At 52.4% G+C, this 16,171-nt stretch overlaps 1 protein-coding gene across 1 annotated transcript in view; it reads left to right on the top strand.

The window, feature by feature from the left end:
- Nucleotides 1-16,171, top strand: part of LOC147124880 (gamma-aminobutyric acid receptor subunit gamma-4-like) — a 782,579-nt gene that overhangs the window by 674,599 nt on the left and 91,809 nt on the right. Inside the window, exon 5 of the mRNA XM_085994155.1 lies at nt 7,708-7,790. Within this exon, the coding sequence (XP_085850281.1) occupies nt 7,708-7,790 (83 nt within the window). The remainder of the gene's footprint in view (nt 1-7,707; nt 7,791-16,171) is intronic.

A 16,171-nucleotide genomic window follows, 5' to 3' on the forward strand; every position in this document is an offset into this window, starting at 1 on the left:
AGGGGCAGAAAAGGTTAGTGGGAGTTGTAGACAGAGCCCCAAACAGTAATGCTGAGGTTGGGGATGGCATTAAATGGGAAATTAGAGATGCATGTAATAAGGGCACAGCAGTTATCATGGGTGACTTTAATCTACATATAGATTGGGCTAACCAAATTAGTAACAATTCTGTGGAGGAGGAATTCCTAGAGTGTATATGGGATGGTTTCCTGGACCAATATGTTGAGGAACCAAATAGAGATCAGGCCATTTTAGAATGGATATTATGTAATGAGAAAGGATTAATTAGCAATGTAGTTGTGTGAGGCCCCATGGGGAAGAGCAATCATAATATGATAGAATTCTTCATTAAGATGGAGAGTGAAGTAGTTGACTCAGAGACTAGGGTCCTGAATTTAAATAAAGGAAACTGTGATGGTATGAGGCACGAGTTGGCTAAGATGGATTGGGGAATGTTACTTAAAGGGTTGACGGTGGATAGGCAATGGCAAACATTTAAAGATCGCATGGATGAACTACAGAATTTGTTCATCCCTTTTTCGCATCAAAATAAAACAAAAATGGTGACTCAACCGTGGCTAACAAGGGAAATTAGGGATAGCATAAGATCCAAGGAGAGGACATATAAATTGGCCAAAAAATGCAGCAAACCTGAGGATTGGGTGTAGTTTAGGATTCAGCAAAGGAGGACAAAGGGATTTATTAAGAGGGGGAAAATAGAATATGAGAGTAAGCTTGTGAGGAACATAAAAACAGACTGTAGAAGCTTCTATAGATATGTGAAGAGAAAAAGATTGCTGACGTCAAGCGTAGGTCCCTTGCAGTCAGATTCAGGGGAATTTATAATGGGGAACAAGGAAATGGCTGACCAATTAAATACATACTTTGGTTCTGCCTTCACAAAGGAGGACACAAATAACCTTCCAGAGATGTCAGGGAACATAGGTCTAATGAGAGGGAGGAATTGAATGAAATCAATATTTGTAGGGAAATGGTGTTAGGGAAATTGATGGCATTGAAGGCCGATAAATCCCCAAGGCCTGATAATCTACTTCCTAGGGTACTTAAGGAAGTGGCCCTAGAAATAGTAGATGCATTGCTGGTTATCTTCCAAAATTCTATAGACTCTGGAATAGTTCCCATGGATTGGAGGGTAGCTGATGTAACCCCACTATTTAAAAAAGGTGGTAGAGTGAAAATGGGGAATTATAGACCAGTAAGCCTGACATCGGTAGTGGGAAAAATGCTAGAGTCCATTATAAAAGATGTAATCACAGAGCACTTGGAAAACAGTGACAGGATCGGACAAGGTCAACATGGATTTACAATAGGTAAATCATGCTTGACTAATCTACTGGAATTTTTTGAGGATGTAACTGGTAGAATAGATAAGGGAGAACCAGTTGATGTGGTGTATTTGGACTTTCAGAAGGCTTTCGATACGGTACCGCATAAGAGATTGGCGTGCAAAGTTAAAGCACATGGGATTGGGGGTAAGGTACTGACTTGGATAGAGAACTGGTTGGCAGACAGGAAGCAAAGTATTGGAAGAAACGGGTCTTTTTCCGAGTAGCAGGCAGTGACTAGTGGGGTATCGCAGGGATCGGTGCTAGGACCCCAGCTCTCACAATATATATTAATGATATAGATGAGGGAACTAGATGTAATATCTCCAAGTTTGCAGACAACACAAAGCTGGGTGGGCGTGTGTGCTGTGAGGAGGATGCAGAGAAACGCCAATATGATTTGTACAGGTTGGGTAATTGGGCAGATGCATGGCAGATGCAGCATAATGTGGATAAATGTGAGGTTATCCACTGTGTTGGCTAAAATAGGAAGACATATTATTATCTGAATGGCAATAGATTGGGAAAAGGGGAAGTGCAACGGGACCTGGGTGTCCTTGTGCACCAGTCGCTGAAGGTAAGCATGCAGGTGCAGCAGACGGTTAAGAAGGCAAATGGTATATTGGCCTTCATAACGAGAGGATTTGAGTATAGGAGCAAGGATGTCTTGCTGCAGTTGTACAGGGCCTTGGTGAGACCACACCTTGAGTATTGTGTGCAGTTTTGGTCACCTTCTCTGAGGAAGGATGCTCTTGCCATGGAGGGAGTGCAGCGAAGATTCACCAGACTGATACCTGGGATGGCAGGAATGACGTATGAAGAGAGAGTGGGTCGATTAGGCTTATTTTTGCTAGAGTTTAGAAGAATGAGAGGGGATCTCATTGAAACTTATAAAATTCTAACAGGACTAGACAAACTAGATGCAGGAAGGATGTTCCTGATGGCAGAGGAGTCCAGAACCAGGGCTCACAGTCTATGGTTAAGGGGTAAGCCATTTAGGACTGAGATGAGGAGGAATTTCTTCACCCAAATTGTGGTGAACCTGTGGAATTCTCTGCCACAGAAGGCAGTTGTGGCCAACTTATTAAATATATTCAAGAAGGAGTTAAATATATTTCCTAAGGTTAAAGGGATCAAGGGATATGGGGAGAAAGCAGCGACAGGGTACTGAATTTGGATGATCAGCCAGGATCTCATTAAATGGCGGAACAGGCTTGAGGGGCCGAATGGCCTATTCCTGCTCCTATCTTCTATGTTTGGGAGAAGGTGGGTAGGTGGGGTTGAGGGGTATGGGAGTGGGTGGGTGAGTGTGGTTGAAGGGTATGCGAGAGGGTGGATGGGGTTGAGGGGCATGGGAGGGGTGGGTGAGTTGGCTTGAGTGTATGGGAGAGGGTGTGTGGTGTTGAGGGGTATGTGAGCGAGTGGTTGGGTGTGGTTGAAGGTTTTGGGAGAGGGTGGGTGGGGTTGAGGGTATGGGAGAGGGTGGGTGGGGTTGAGGGGTATGGGAGAGGGTGGGCGGGTGGGGTTGAGACATATGGGAGAGGGTGGGTGGGTGCGGTTGGGGGTATGGGAGAGGGTGGGTGGGTGGGGTTGAGGAGTATAGGAGCGGGTGGGTGGGTTAGAGGGTATGGGAGAGGGTGTGTGGGGTTGAGGGGGATGGGAGAGGGTGGGTGGGTGGGTCTGAGGGGTATGGGAGAGGGTGGGTGGGTGGGGTTGAGGGGTATGGGAGAGGGTGGGTGGGTGCGGTTGGGGGTATGGGAGTGGGTGGGTGGGTTGGGTTGCCGGTATGGGAGAGGGTGGGTGGGTGGGGTTGGGGGTATGGGAGAGGGTGGGTGGGTGGGGTTGGGGGGTATGGGAGTGGGTGGGTGGGGTTGGGGGTATGGGAGAGGGTGGGTGGGTTTGGGTGGAATGGTAGAGGGTGGGTGGGGTTGGAGGTATGGGAGAGGGTGAGTGGGGTTGAGGGGTATGGGAGAGGGTGGGTGGTTGGGGTTGAGGAGTATGGGAGAGGGTGGGTGGGTGGGGTTGAGGGGTATGGGAGAGGGTGGGTGGGTTTGAGGGGTATGGGAGAGGGTGGGTGGTTGGGGTTGAGGGGTATGGGAGTGCGTGGGTGGGTGGGGTTGAGGGGTATGGGAGAGGGTGGGTGGGTTTGAGGGGTATGGGAGAGGGTGGGTGGGTGGGGTTGAGGGGTATGGGAGAGGGTGGGTGGGTGGGGTTTATGGGTATGGGAGAGGGTGGGTGGGTGGGGTTGAGGGTTATGGGAGCGGGTGGGTGGGTGTGGTTGGGGGCTATGGGAGAGGGTGGGTGGGGTTGGGGGTATGGCAGAGGGTGAGTGGGTAGGGTTGAGCTGTATGGGAGAGGGTGGGTGGGTGGGGTTGGGGGTATGGGAGAGGGAGGGTGGGATTGTGGAGTATGGGAGAGGGTGGGTGGGTGGGGTCGGGGGTATGGGAGAGGGTGGGTGGTTGGGGTTGGGGGTATGGGAGAGGGTGGGTGGATGGGGTTGGGGGTAGGGGAGAGTGTGGGTGGGGTTGAGGGGTATGGGAGAGGGTGAGTGGGTGGGGTCGGGGGTATGGGAGAGGGTGGGTGGGTGGGGTTGGGGGTATGGGAGATGGTGGGTGTGTAGGGTTGGGGGTATGGGAGAGTGTGGATGGGTCGGGTTGGGGGGTATGGGAGCGGGTGTGTGGGGTTGAGGTGTATGGGAAAGGGTGGGTGGGGTTGAGGGGTATGGGAGAGGGTGAGTGGGTTGGGTCGGGGGTATGGGAGCGGGTGGGTGGGTGGGGTTGGGGGGTATGGGAGCGGGTGGGTGGGTGGTGTTGGGGGATATGGTAGCGGGTGGGTGGGTGGGGTTGGGGGTTAAGGGAGCAGGTGGGTGGTTGGGGTTGTGGGTATGGGAGCGCGTGGGTGGGATTGAGGGGTATGGGAATGTGTGGGTGGGATTGGGGGTATGGGAGCACATGGGTGGGATTGAGGTGTATGGGAGCCTGTGGGTGGGGTTGAGGGGTATGGGAGAGGGTGTGTGGGGTTGAGTGGTATGAGAGAGGGTGTGTGGGGTTGATGGGGATGGGAGCGGGTGGGTGGGATTGAGGGGTATGGGAGAGGGTGGGTGGGGTTGAGGGGTATGGGAGCGTGTGGGTGGGATTGAGGGGTGTGGGAGAGGGTATGTGGGGTTGAGGGGTATGGGAGCATGTGGGTGGGGCTGAGGTGTATGGGAGAGGGTGGGTGAGGTTGAGCGGTATGGGAGCGTGTGGGTGGTGTTGAGGGGTATGGGAGAGGGTGGGTGGGGTTGAGGGGTATGGGAGCGTGTGGGTGGGGTTGAGGGTTATGGTAGAGGGTTGGGGGTATGGGAGCGTGTGGGTGGGATTGAGGGGTATGGGAGAGGGAGGGTGGGGTTGAGGGGTATGGGAGCGTGTGGGTGGGGTTGAGGGGTATGGGAGAGGGTGGATGGGGTTGAGTGGTATGGGAGAGTGTGGGTGGGTGCGGTTGGGGGTATGTGAGAAGGTGGGTGGGTGGGGTTGAGGAGTATGGGAGCTGGTGGGTGGGTTAGGGTGTATGGGAGAGGGTGTGTGGGGTTGAGGGGGATGGGAGAGGGTGGGTGGATGGGTTTGAGGGGTATGGGAGAGGGTGGGTGGGTGGGGTTGAGGGGTATGGGAGAGGGTGGGAGGGTGCGGTTGGGGGTATGGGAGTGGGTGGGTGGGTTGGGTTGCCGGTATGGGAGAGGGTGGTTGGGTGGGGTTGGGGGTATGGGAGAGGTTGGGTGGGTGGGGTTGGGGGGTATGGGAGCGGGTGGGTGGAGTTGGGGGTATGGGAGAGTGTGGGTGGGGTTGGGTGGAATGGTAGAGGGTGGGTGGGGTTGGAGGTATGGGAGAGGGTGGGTGGGGTTGGAGGTATGGGAGAGGGTGAGTGGGGTTGAGGGGTATGGGAGAGGGTGGGTTGGTGGGGCTGAGGGGTATGGGAGAGGGTGGGTGGGTGGGGTTGAGGGGTATGGGAGAGGGTGGGTGGGTGGTGTTGAGGGGTATGGAACAGGGTGGGTGGGGTGGATGGGTATGGGAGAGGGTGGGTGCGGTTGGGGGTATGGGAGCGGGTGGGAGGGTTTGAGGGGTATGGGAGAGGGTGGGTGGGTGGGGTTGAGGGTTATGGGAGAGGGTGGGTGGGTGCGGTTGGGTGTATGGGAGAGGGTGGGTGGGTGGGGTTGCGGGTATGGGAGCGGGTGGGTGGGTGGGGTTGGGGGCAATGGAGAGGGTGGGTGGGGTTGCGGGGTATGGGAGAGGGTGGGTGGGTGGGGTTGGGGGTATGGGAGAGGGTGGGTGGATGGGGTTGGTGGTATGGGAGAGCGTGGGTGGGTCGAGTTGGGGGGTATGGGAGAGGGTGGGTGGGTGGGTGGGGTTGGGGGTATGGGAGAGGGTGGGTGGATGTGGTTGGGGGTAGGGGAGAGGGAGTGTGGGGTTGAGGTGTATGGGAAAGTGTGGGTGGGGTTGAGGGGTATGGGAGAGGGTGAGTGGGTGGGGTCGGGGGTATGGGAGAGGGTGGGTGGGTAGGGTTGGTGGTATGGGAGATGGTGGGCGGATGGGGTTGTGGGTATGGGAGAGTGTGGGTGGGTCGGGTTGTGGGGTATGGGAGAGGGTGAGTGGGTGGGGTCGGGGGTATGGGAGAGGGTGGGTGGGTGGGGTCGGGGGTATGGGAGAGGGTGGGTGGGTGGGGTTGGGGGTATGGGAGATGGTGGGTGGGTAGGGTTGGGGGTAGGGGAGAGTGTGGGTGGGTCGGGTTGGGGGGTATGGGAGCGGGTGTGTGGGGTTGAGGTGTATGGGAAATGGTGGGTGGGGTTGAGGGGTATGGGAGAGGGTGAGTGGGTGGGGTCGGGGGTATGGGAGCGGGTGGGTGGGTGGGGTTGGGGGGTATGGGAGCGAGTGGGTGGGGTTGGGGGGTATGGTAGCGGGTGGGTGGGTGGGGTTGGGGGTTAAGGGAGCAGATGGGTGGGTGGGGTTGAGGGTATGGGAGCGCGTGGGTGGGATTGAGGGGTATGGGAATGTGTGGGTGTGGTTGAGGGGTATGGGAGAGGGTGGGTGGGGTTTAGTGGTATGAGAGAGGGTGTGTGGGGTTGTTGGGGATGGGAGAGGGTGGGTGGGGTTGGGGGTATGGGAGAGGGTGGGTGGGATTGAGGGGTATGGGAGAGGGTGGGTGGGGTTGAGGGATATGGGAGCGTGTGGGTGGGATTGAGGGGTGTGGGAGAGGGTATGTGGGGTTGAGGGGTATGGGAGCATGTGGGTGGGGTTGAGGTGTATGGGAGAGGGTGGGTGGGGTTGAGGGTTATGGTAGAGGGTTGGGGGTATGGGAGCGTGTGGGTGAGATTGAGGGGTATGGGAGAGGGTTAGTGAGGTTGAGGGGTATGGGAGCGTGTGGGTGGGGTTGAGGGGTATGGGAGTGTGTGGGTGGGGTTGAGGTGTATGGGAGAGGGTGGGTGGGGTTGAGGGTTATGGTAGAGGGTTGGGGGTATGGGAGCGTGTGGGTGGGTTTGAGGCGTATGGGAGAGAGAGGGTGGGGTTGAGGGGTATGGGAGCGTGTGGGTGGGTTTGAGGCGTATGGGAGCGTGTGGGTGGGGTTGAGGGGTATGGGAGAGGGTGGATGGGGTTGAGTGGTATGGGAGAGGGTGGATGAGGTTGATGGGTATGGGAGAGTGTGGGTGGGGTTGAGGGGTATGGGAGAGGGTGGGCGGGTGGGGTTGATGGGTATGGGAGAGGGTGGGTGGGTTTGAGGCGTATGGGAGAGGGTGGGTGGAGTTGAGGTGTATGGGAGAGTGTGGGTGGGGTTGATGGGTATGGGAGAGGGTGGGTGGGGTTGAGGGGTATGGGAGAGGGAGGGTGTGTGGGGTGGAGGGCTTTGGGAGAGGGTGGGTGGGTGGGGTTGGGGGCATGGGAGTGGGTGGGTGGGGTTGAGGGGTATGAGAGAGGGTGGGTGGGGTTGGGGGGTATGGGGGAGGGTGGGTGTATTTGGGTGGAAAAGGAGAGGGTGGGTGGGGTTGAGGGATATGGTGAGAAGGTGCATATGTGGGAGAGAGGTTAATCATAAAGGATAAACTTGTCAGGTGTAATGGCCTTAAAATTCCCAATGCACTGTGATTGGGCTAGGATTGGACTGGTTTGCTTGATCCTAACCAGCTGTATATCTGATCACTTCAAACATATTGGCCATTTCATTTTCTATCGATGTGAATGCGCCCTGCATGTGGATGCATGACGGGACTGGCAGTGCGGAGGTGGTTGCAGGAGGCCTTTGCTAGGGTGGCAGAGGGACAGAGGGGGGCAGTCACAGTGCAGGCTCCGTCATCGAATGGTGTGCTTGATGGAATGCACTTCTTTCCTTGTTGTAGACTCACAATCGAGGCGGAGTGCCAGCTCTATCTGCAGAACTTCCCGATGGATGCGCAGTCCTGTCCCCTCGTCTTCTCCAGCTGTAAGTGTTGCAGACCACAACCCATCGCACTCGCAGGCCTCCCTGCCATTAACGATGGGCTTGCTGCATCATATTGTTTTTATTTCTTGCAAATAAAAGGTTAACTTTTCTGATAAGTTATGGAACCAAAATCAGAAAGAAGAATGTTCTTTAATCTTTTGTGCCCATTCGGGAGTTGAGACAACTCAGTTCTTCCATTGTTTTACATCCAGTAGCTCGTGTTCTGGGTTTTTAGAAACATAGAAACATAGAAGATAGGAGCAGGAGTAGGCCAAAGACCCTGTTCATGTGAACAGATCATCAGCCTAACTCAACCTCCTTTCAGAGGACTGGCGAGATGTAATGGTGTGGAGATGCCGGAGTTGGACTGGGGTGGACAAATGTAAGAAGTCACACAACACCAGGTTATAGTCCAACAGCTTTATTTGAAATCACAAGCTTTCGGAGCGCTGCTCCTTTGTCAAGTGACCTGACGAATAAAGCTGTTGGACTCTAACCTGGTGTTGTGTGACTTCTTATAGATGTAATGGGGGAGCCACCACTCCACTCTACCAGGTGCAAGCAATCTGCTGGATATCAAACCAGTGTTCAGAGGCCAGACTCCTGTACCTGATCACCAGGACTGTCTGGACTGTCAAACACATAACGTTCCTGCTCAGAGGCAGGAGCACTACCCCTGAGCCAAGGCTGCATGTGATTAGTGGGAGTAAAGGTTAATGGGCCTATACCTGTACTACCCTCATGCTAGTCAGCCAGGAAAGTTAGTTGTTACTTGCTGTAAATGAAGAGAGGTTCACTCGTCCTGATACGGAGTTGAGGAAACCTAATTTCACTGATTGGGACACGGAAATGCGGGCTCATACCATTTTAGAAAAACGCAATGTGCTCTTTTGGGTTGGGGAGCGCAGGGAGACAATCCGCAAACTAGCACCAAACACAAACAGCACGGGAGCTCATCACCAACAAGATCAGTTGGGGGTCGAACAAAGCCAAAACCTGTGAGCAGGTCTGGAGGATGTTTTATTACTTGAAAAAGAGGACCAAGGTGAAAAAGTTTGCTGGAGGTGCAATTGGTCTGAGGCGATAGCGGATTGGCAGCACCATTTATACCTGGTCTGAGGCGATAGCGGATTGGCAGCACCATTTATACCTGGTCTGAGGCGATAGCGGATTGGCAGCACCATTTATACCTGGTCTGAGGCGATAGCGAATTGGCAGCATCATTTATACCTGGTCTGAGGCGATAGCGGATTGGCAGCACCATTTATACCTGGTCTGAGGCGATAGCAGATTGGCAGCACCATTTATACCTGGTCTGAGGCGATAGCGGATTGGCAGCACCATTTATACCTGGTCTGAGGCGATAGCGGATTGGCAGCACCACTTATACCTGGTCTGAGGCGATAGCGGATTGGCAGCACCATTTATACCTGGTCTGAGGCGATAGCGGATTGGCAGCACCATTTATACCTGGTCTGAGGCGATAGCGGATTGGCAGCACCACTTATACCTGGTCTGAGGCGATAGCGGATTGGCAGCACCACTTATACCTGGTCTGAGGCGATAGCGGATTGGCAGCACCATTTATACCTGGTCTGAGGCGATAGCGGATTGGCAGCACCACTTATACCTGGTCTGAGGCGATAGCGGATTGGCAGCACCACTTATACCTGGTCTGAGGCGATAGCGGATTGGCAGCACCATTTATACCTGGTCTGAGGCGATAGCGGATTGGCAGCACCATTTATACCTGGTCTGAGGCGATAGCGGATTGGCAGCACCATTTATACCTGGTCTGAGGCGATAGCGGATTGGCAGCACCATTTATACCTGGTCTGAGGCGATAGCGGATTGGCAGCACCACTTATACCTGGTCTGAGGCGATAGCGGATTGGCAGCACCATTTATACCTGGTCTGAGGCGATAGCGGATTGGCAGCACCATTTATACCTGGTCTGAGGCGATAGCGGATTGGCAGCACCACTTATACCTGGTCTGAGGCGATAGCGGATTGGCAGCACCACTTATACCTGGTCTGAGGCGATAGCGGATTGGCAGCACCATTTATACCTGGTCTGAGGCGATAGCGGATTGGCAGCACCACTTATACCTGGTCTGAGGCGATAGCGGATTGGCAGCACCATTTATACCTGGTCTGAGGCGATAGCGGATTGGCAGCACCACTTATACCTGGTCTGAGGCGATAGCGGATTGGCAGCACCATTTATACCTGGTCTGAGGCGATAGCGGATTGGCAGCACCATTTATACCTGGTCTGAGGCGATAGCGGATTGGCAGCACCATTTATACCTGGTCTGAGGCGATAGCGGATTGGCAGCACCATTTATACCTGGTCTGAGGCGATAGCGAATTGGCAGCATCATTTATACCTGGTCTGAGGCGATAGCGAATTGGCAGCACCATTTATACCTGGTCTGAGGCGATAGCGAATCGGCAGCACCATTTATACCTGGTCTGAGGCGATAGCGAATCGGCAGCACCATTTATACCTGGTCTGAGGCGATAGCGAATTGGCAGCACCATTTATACCTGCCTTTTTTTTCCATAGAAAGGTAAATTGGGCGGGCTGTAAGGATGGGCGCTCAATTCGCTATCGCCCATAGAAAGGTAAATTGGGCGGGCTGTAAGGATGGGCGCTCAATTCGCTATCGCCCATAGAAAGGTAAATTGGGCGGGCTGTAAGGATGGGCGCTCAATTCGCTATCGCCCATTTTGCTCTACCCACAAAGATCAATTTCACCCCCATTATCTTGTCTTAATCTGGTACTGAGAGACGTATAGCGAATGACAACGTAAAACTGGGGGTCACTTAACATTCCAATAACAAAAGACACTGCTCACACAGACGGGCTAATGCAGATGTAATCACACATGAAAGATTTCTATTTATATTACACCTTATTACGACTCAGAAACATCTTAAAGTACTTTACAGACAATGAATTATTTTGAAGCACAGTGAAGGTGATGTAGGCTAACATGCCCGAGAGTTTGACCAGAAAGAAAGAAAGACTTGCATTTCTAAAGTGCCTTTCACAACCTTAGGATGTCCCAAAGAGATTTATAGCCAATGAAGTATTTTTGAAGTGTAATGTAAAAAACGCAGCAGCCAATTTGCGCACAGCAAGATCACGCAAATTGCAATGAAATAAATGAACAGATAATGGGGGAAACATTCAGTTGGTTGCGCCTCCTGTTAACGCCTTAAGAGGGTGGCAAGTGGAGCGCAAAGCAACTCGTGAAATTGACCGGACATTTTGCGGCGGCGCTAAACAATACCACCCGATCTCCTGCTCACGCAGATCTTGACGTCATTCGAGAGTGCAACGCCCTTGTGACGCCCCGGAACGGAAATTGAGTGGCGCCCCCCTCCTTTCCGCCTGGCGCACCCAATGACAAGTTGACTGGAATGCTTCCCAGTTGCTGTGAGGCTGGGGGGACGCTATTTCAAGGCGGCCTCTTCCTGGCTTCTGTGTGGTAGCCATTTTTGTACCACTGGTTCTGAGAGAGAGAGAGAGATTTTAAGAGGGACAAAGAAAGAAAGAGAGACTTCTGCATTGAGTCAAAGCTGTCTGAGGTAGTTTTGGCTTCTGACAATAACTTTGCAGGTACTTTGGTTTTTGACCTTCATAACTTTGATTGCCTAGATACTATGGGGGTTGCAATGGATGGGAATGTCGTCCTTCTCCAACACATTCGGAGGGCACAGAGACGCAGAGAGAGAGTGGCAATCACGGCCAGAAAGAGGAGGGCCAACAGGCCTCCGTACAGGAGACCTTACCCTCCCAGGGTTTTTCGCCAACAGTTCTCCTACATTAATATGTCTGAGGAGCACTGTTTGTGAAGGCTGCGCTTCAGCAAGGAGGTGGTCACTGAGCTCTGCCACCTGCTTCAGACAGATCTGCAGCCTCAACTGAGGAGCAGGACGTCTCTGTTGTGTATTTTGAATGTTGTATTTGAATTGTCCCACTTAGCTTATCATAGTGGATGTGCAATGCACTATGGGAAATAGAGTGCATTGAGTTGGGGAGTTTCTCTGGAAAGTGATGGCTGTTAACTGAACTCTGTCTCCTGCATACTCTTTTAATTGTTACACTAGCAAGGTTATTAAACTCTTGAGATTTAACAAAAGTGGCGACGAGGACGTCTGAACTTACGTGGCTCTGCTGTGCGGAAGATAGTCGGGTTTTACGTGTTTAAAACTGTTATTTTTGCCGTGGACAGTTAATTAAAGTGAGGCTGGCTCGAGGATAAAGGAGCTTGCAATGGCGGGAAGACGAGATGGCGTATAAGGTACTAATGACTTGAGGAAGGGGAGGAAAAGCAATGAGTAGATCGGGAAGGACATTTATTCAACTGTGAAACGATCTGTGAATTGAAGCACTAAATAACTGACAGTGATTTTAGTTGAGTTCAACATTGGAAGGATCCATAGTGAATGATAATTAGGAGCCTGAGAGAAGGAAAATGGCTGGAATTATCGGTAACATTGGACCGTTTGATGAGAATGTCGAACAATGGAGCTCATACACAGAACGATTTGAATACTTCACACAAGCAAATGACATTGGAGGGAACAAAGTAATACCTACATTATTAAGTGTGATGGGACCAAAGACTTTCAATCTTTTGCGTACTTTAGTGCATCCAGATAAACCAGGGACTAAACAATATAGCGAAATTGTGGAGATACTAAAAGGGCATTTTTCACCCAAACCCCTAGTCATAGCTGAGAGGTTTAGGTTCCACAGGCGTAACCAGGAAGAAGGAGAAACAGTGACCATGTTTGTAGCTGCACTAAAAAGACTATCAGAGCACTGTGAGTTTAATGACGTGCTAAATGATACTATAAGAGACAGGCTAGTGTGTGGTATGAGAACTGAAGCCATACAGAAGAGACTATTAACGGAGAGTAATCTGACTCTACAAAAGGCCATTGAAATCAGTATTTCCATGGAATTGGCAGCTAAGGAAGCTCAACAGTTGGGTGCAACAGAAAAAGTGCACAAAGTAAGAACCGAGAGCCAAGGGCCATGCTTCTGTTGTGGCAAAACGGGGCATCTTGCGTCTGCATGCTGGTGTGTGGACATGGATTGCCACAGCTGTGGTAAAAAGGGACATATTCAGCGCGCATGCAGAAATAAAAAGGACACAGAAAATGTCAAAGACGGAAGGAAGAAAAAAAACATTCAGACAAAAGATAAAGAAGCATGTCCGCTCTGTAGAACAGGACAAAACAGAGGCAAGTGATACCAGAGGAGGAATTATCACTGAATGTGCTGACTGTAGCTGGGGATTCGCATGGCTATTGGGTCTCACCCTTGCGAGAGGGGCAGACTGTGCGAATGCAGATCGATACCGGGGCAGCAGTATCTCTTATGTCACAGACAGTCTACAAAAAGATATTAAAGCACCTTCCACTTCAGCCAGCTAACATAACGTTAAAGACAAATATCACAGAAATCACAGAAACCCCACAGTGCAGATAGAGGCCATTTCGGCCCATCGAGCCTGCACCGACACATATCCCACCCGATCCCCGTAACCCCTACACCAACACATATCCCACCCTATCACCCCACGCATTTAATCCCCCTAACACTAAGGGTCAATTTATCATAGCCAATCAACCTAACCCGCACATCTTTGGACCATGGGAGGAAACCGGAGCACCCGGAGGAAACCCACGCAAACACGGGAAGAATGTGCAAACTCCACACAGACAGTCGCCCGAGGCTGTATTCGAACCCGGGTCCCTGGCGCTGTGAGGCAACAGTGCTAACCACTATGCCACAGTGCTAACCACTATACCGGTGAAAGAATAACCGTGAGAGGTATCACTGAGGTCACAGTTCAGTTGAATGGACAAACTAGGAAGATACCACTCTACGTAGTTAAAGGAGACTACCCCTCCCTGCTGGGACGTTCGTGGATGGAGAGAATAAAATTAGACTGGTCAAAAGTCTACATGATGTTGTAGGAACGGAGGTTCCTATCGAAAAGTCTGAGTTCGACTCAGGCAATCAAAACAATGAACTTTAATGGAACAAAACAGGTTTTAACTAGAAACTGCTGGAATACATCGAATACAGATCTGCTCTCTTTGAAGGCTCCATGAGGACTGATCCTCTGGTCAGAAGACTGACGTCATGACGTCATTACGTTCTTCCCGCCATTGGGGAATCACGTGACTAACGGCATGACGTCATCACGTTGAAACCGCGCTGTAAAGGTAACTAGACATTGTACAGTCAAACAGTGTAATTAAAGGTACAGACACAGACAGTAACTACATTGCTGTTAAAGGAATTATGTAAAACCACTCTGAGTCCTTTGGTGGCTCCGCCACATACGCCCCCCCAGAATTGTCTTTAACAGAAAAAGTGAGACGAGGGGGAGGTCTGACAAGTCTGTCTGATCGACTTCGATAACCTGGCAGAGGAAGTTGATGACCGGTGGTCGAGTTGGCAGGCGGCTTTGGTTGATCTGGCACGGCGGCTGCGGGCGGTCAGCCACGTTTCGGCGGTTGAGCGATGACGACTGGGCGGTCCAGGTCCAGGTGAGCTGGCTTCAATCGGTCCACCGAAATGTGATCTGGCTTTCCTCTGATGTCGACCGAAAAGGATTTGTCTCCTGGTTCGATGACGTGGAAAGGACCAGTGTAAGGGGGCTTGAGTGGATCCCAGTGAGCGTCGTGACGGATGAATACATACTCAGCATTCTTCAGTTCCGCTGGCACGTGGGAGTTCTGTAAGCCGTGATTTGATGTAGGCACCAGAGCGAAGCATCTGGCCGCTTCCTGGTGGCTAACGAGTTACTGGGAGGTGGTGTGATGAAATATTCCATTCACCACTGCCTGTGACTGAGATCGGTTTCAGTGTCATTTCCCTTCCCCCAGACCTCATTGTATTGTGTACTGGAATGTGCTGTATTGTATACTGGAATGTGCTGGAATGTGCTGTGTGTAGGGCTCCGCCCATACCTGGCCCCGTTTGTAAGCTAGCTTCAGTCTGGCCTCAGTCTCCAGAAGGAAGACATCTCTCTCTCTTACGTGTTACTTTCTAAGTTAATAAAAGCCTTGTTTTTGTTCTGCTAACTTCGAGTCTCGGAATTATTGAGGCACATCAATTTTATTAACTTATTTTTCAACACTATGGATCAACTCCTGAAACCCGAACGTTTGGATTTGGATCAACATGCTCCGGACGCATCAGCACGCTTCGGACACTGGTTTGAGTATATGGAATTCTTCCTGGACAATTCCGCAGCCGTCAAAGACGCTACGGACGCTGCGAGGATGAGACTCGGAATTCTGCGGAATTGGGTAAGCCACCGGGTATACCCCCTCATCCAAGATGCTGAGACGTACCTGGCCGCCTGCGACATCTTAAAGGCGCATTACCAGCAGCCTACGAATGAGGTGTATGCTAGGCACCTGCTCGCTACCCGCGCACAGCGACCTGGGGAATCGGTGGAGGAGTTCCTAAGCACCCTGAAAATGCTTGGCAAAGACTGCAAGTGCCGAGATGTAAAAGCCGCAGTGTACACTGACGAGCTTGTTCGCGATGCCTTCATCACAGGCCTCAGCTCCACTTACATCCGGCAAAGACTGCTGGAAAAAACGGGGTTGGACCTGAAACAGGCTGCGGACACCGCGCGATCCCTGGATGTGGCCCAGAGAAACTCGGACGCCTACTCTTCAGCCCGCGCCGTCCACGCCGCCACGTGTGCACCGAGGGTGCCGCCATCTTGGAAGGCATCTTCCCCGCCCGACAGCCCAACACCGGCTGGGCCCCGCTCTCCCCCCAGAAGCCCTACGGCAGCCGCGACGCGTCAGGGACCCAACTGCTACTTCTGCGGGCAGCCAAAGCACACCAGAAACCTGTGCCCGGCGAAAGGCACCACCTGCTTTAAGTGCGGTAAGAAGGGGCACTTCGGGAAGGTGTGCAGAGGGAACCCCGCCGGAAAACCAACCGCCGGAAAACCCGCCACCGCCGCGTGTGCGCCGTGGGAGCGGCCATCTTGGACGCCATCTTGCCCGACCTCGTGGGGTCCGCCATCTTGTGAGCAGACAGTGTGGACGCCATCTTGTATCGATCAGGGCCCTACAGTGGCATCGGTCACAGTGGACCAGACCAGGCTGCACCCGCTATCCAGATCAATGGTGGACATCGAGGTAAACGGGTGCCGGGTTAAATGCTTAATTGACAGTGGAAGCACGGAGAGCTTTATCCACCCAGAACTGGCACAACAACTCTCCCTAAAGGTGGTCCCTACTCAGGGTACCATCTCTATGGCTGATAAAACCCAGACATCGACCATTCTGGGTTACTGCACGGTACAATTGTGCATTAATGGAA

The sequence above is a fragment of the Somniosus microcephalus genome, chromosome 1, assembly GCF_052327205.1.
Source record: "Somniosus microcephalus isolate GS21.2 chromosome 1, FLI_Smic_1.0, whole genome shotgun sequence".
Lineage (NCBI taxonomy): Eukaryota > Metazoa > Chordata > Chondrichthyes > Squaliformes > Somniosidae > Somniosus > Somniosus microcephalus.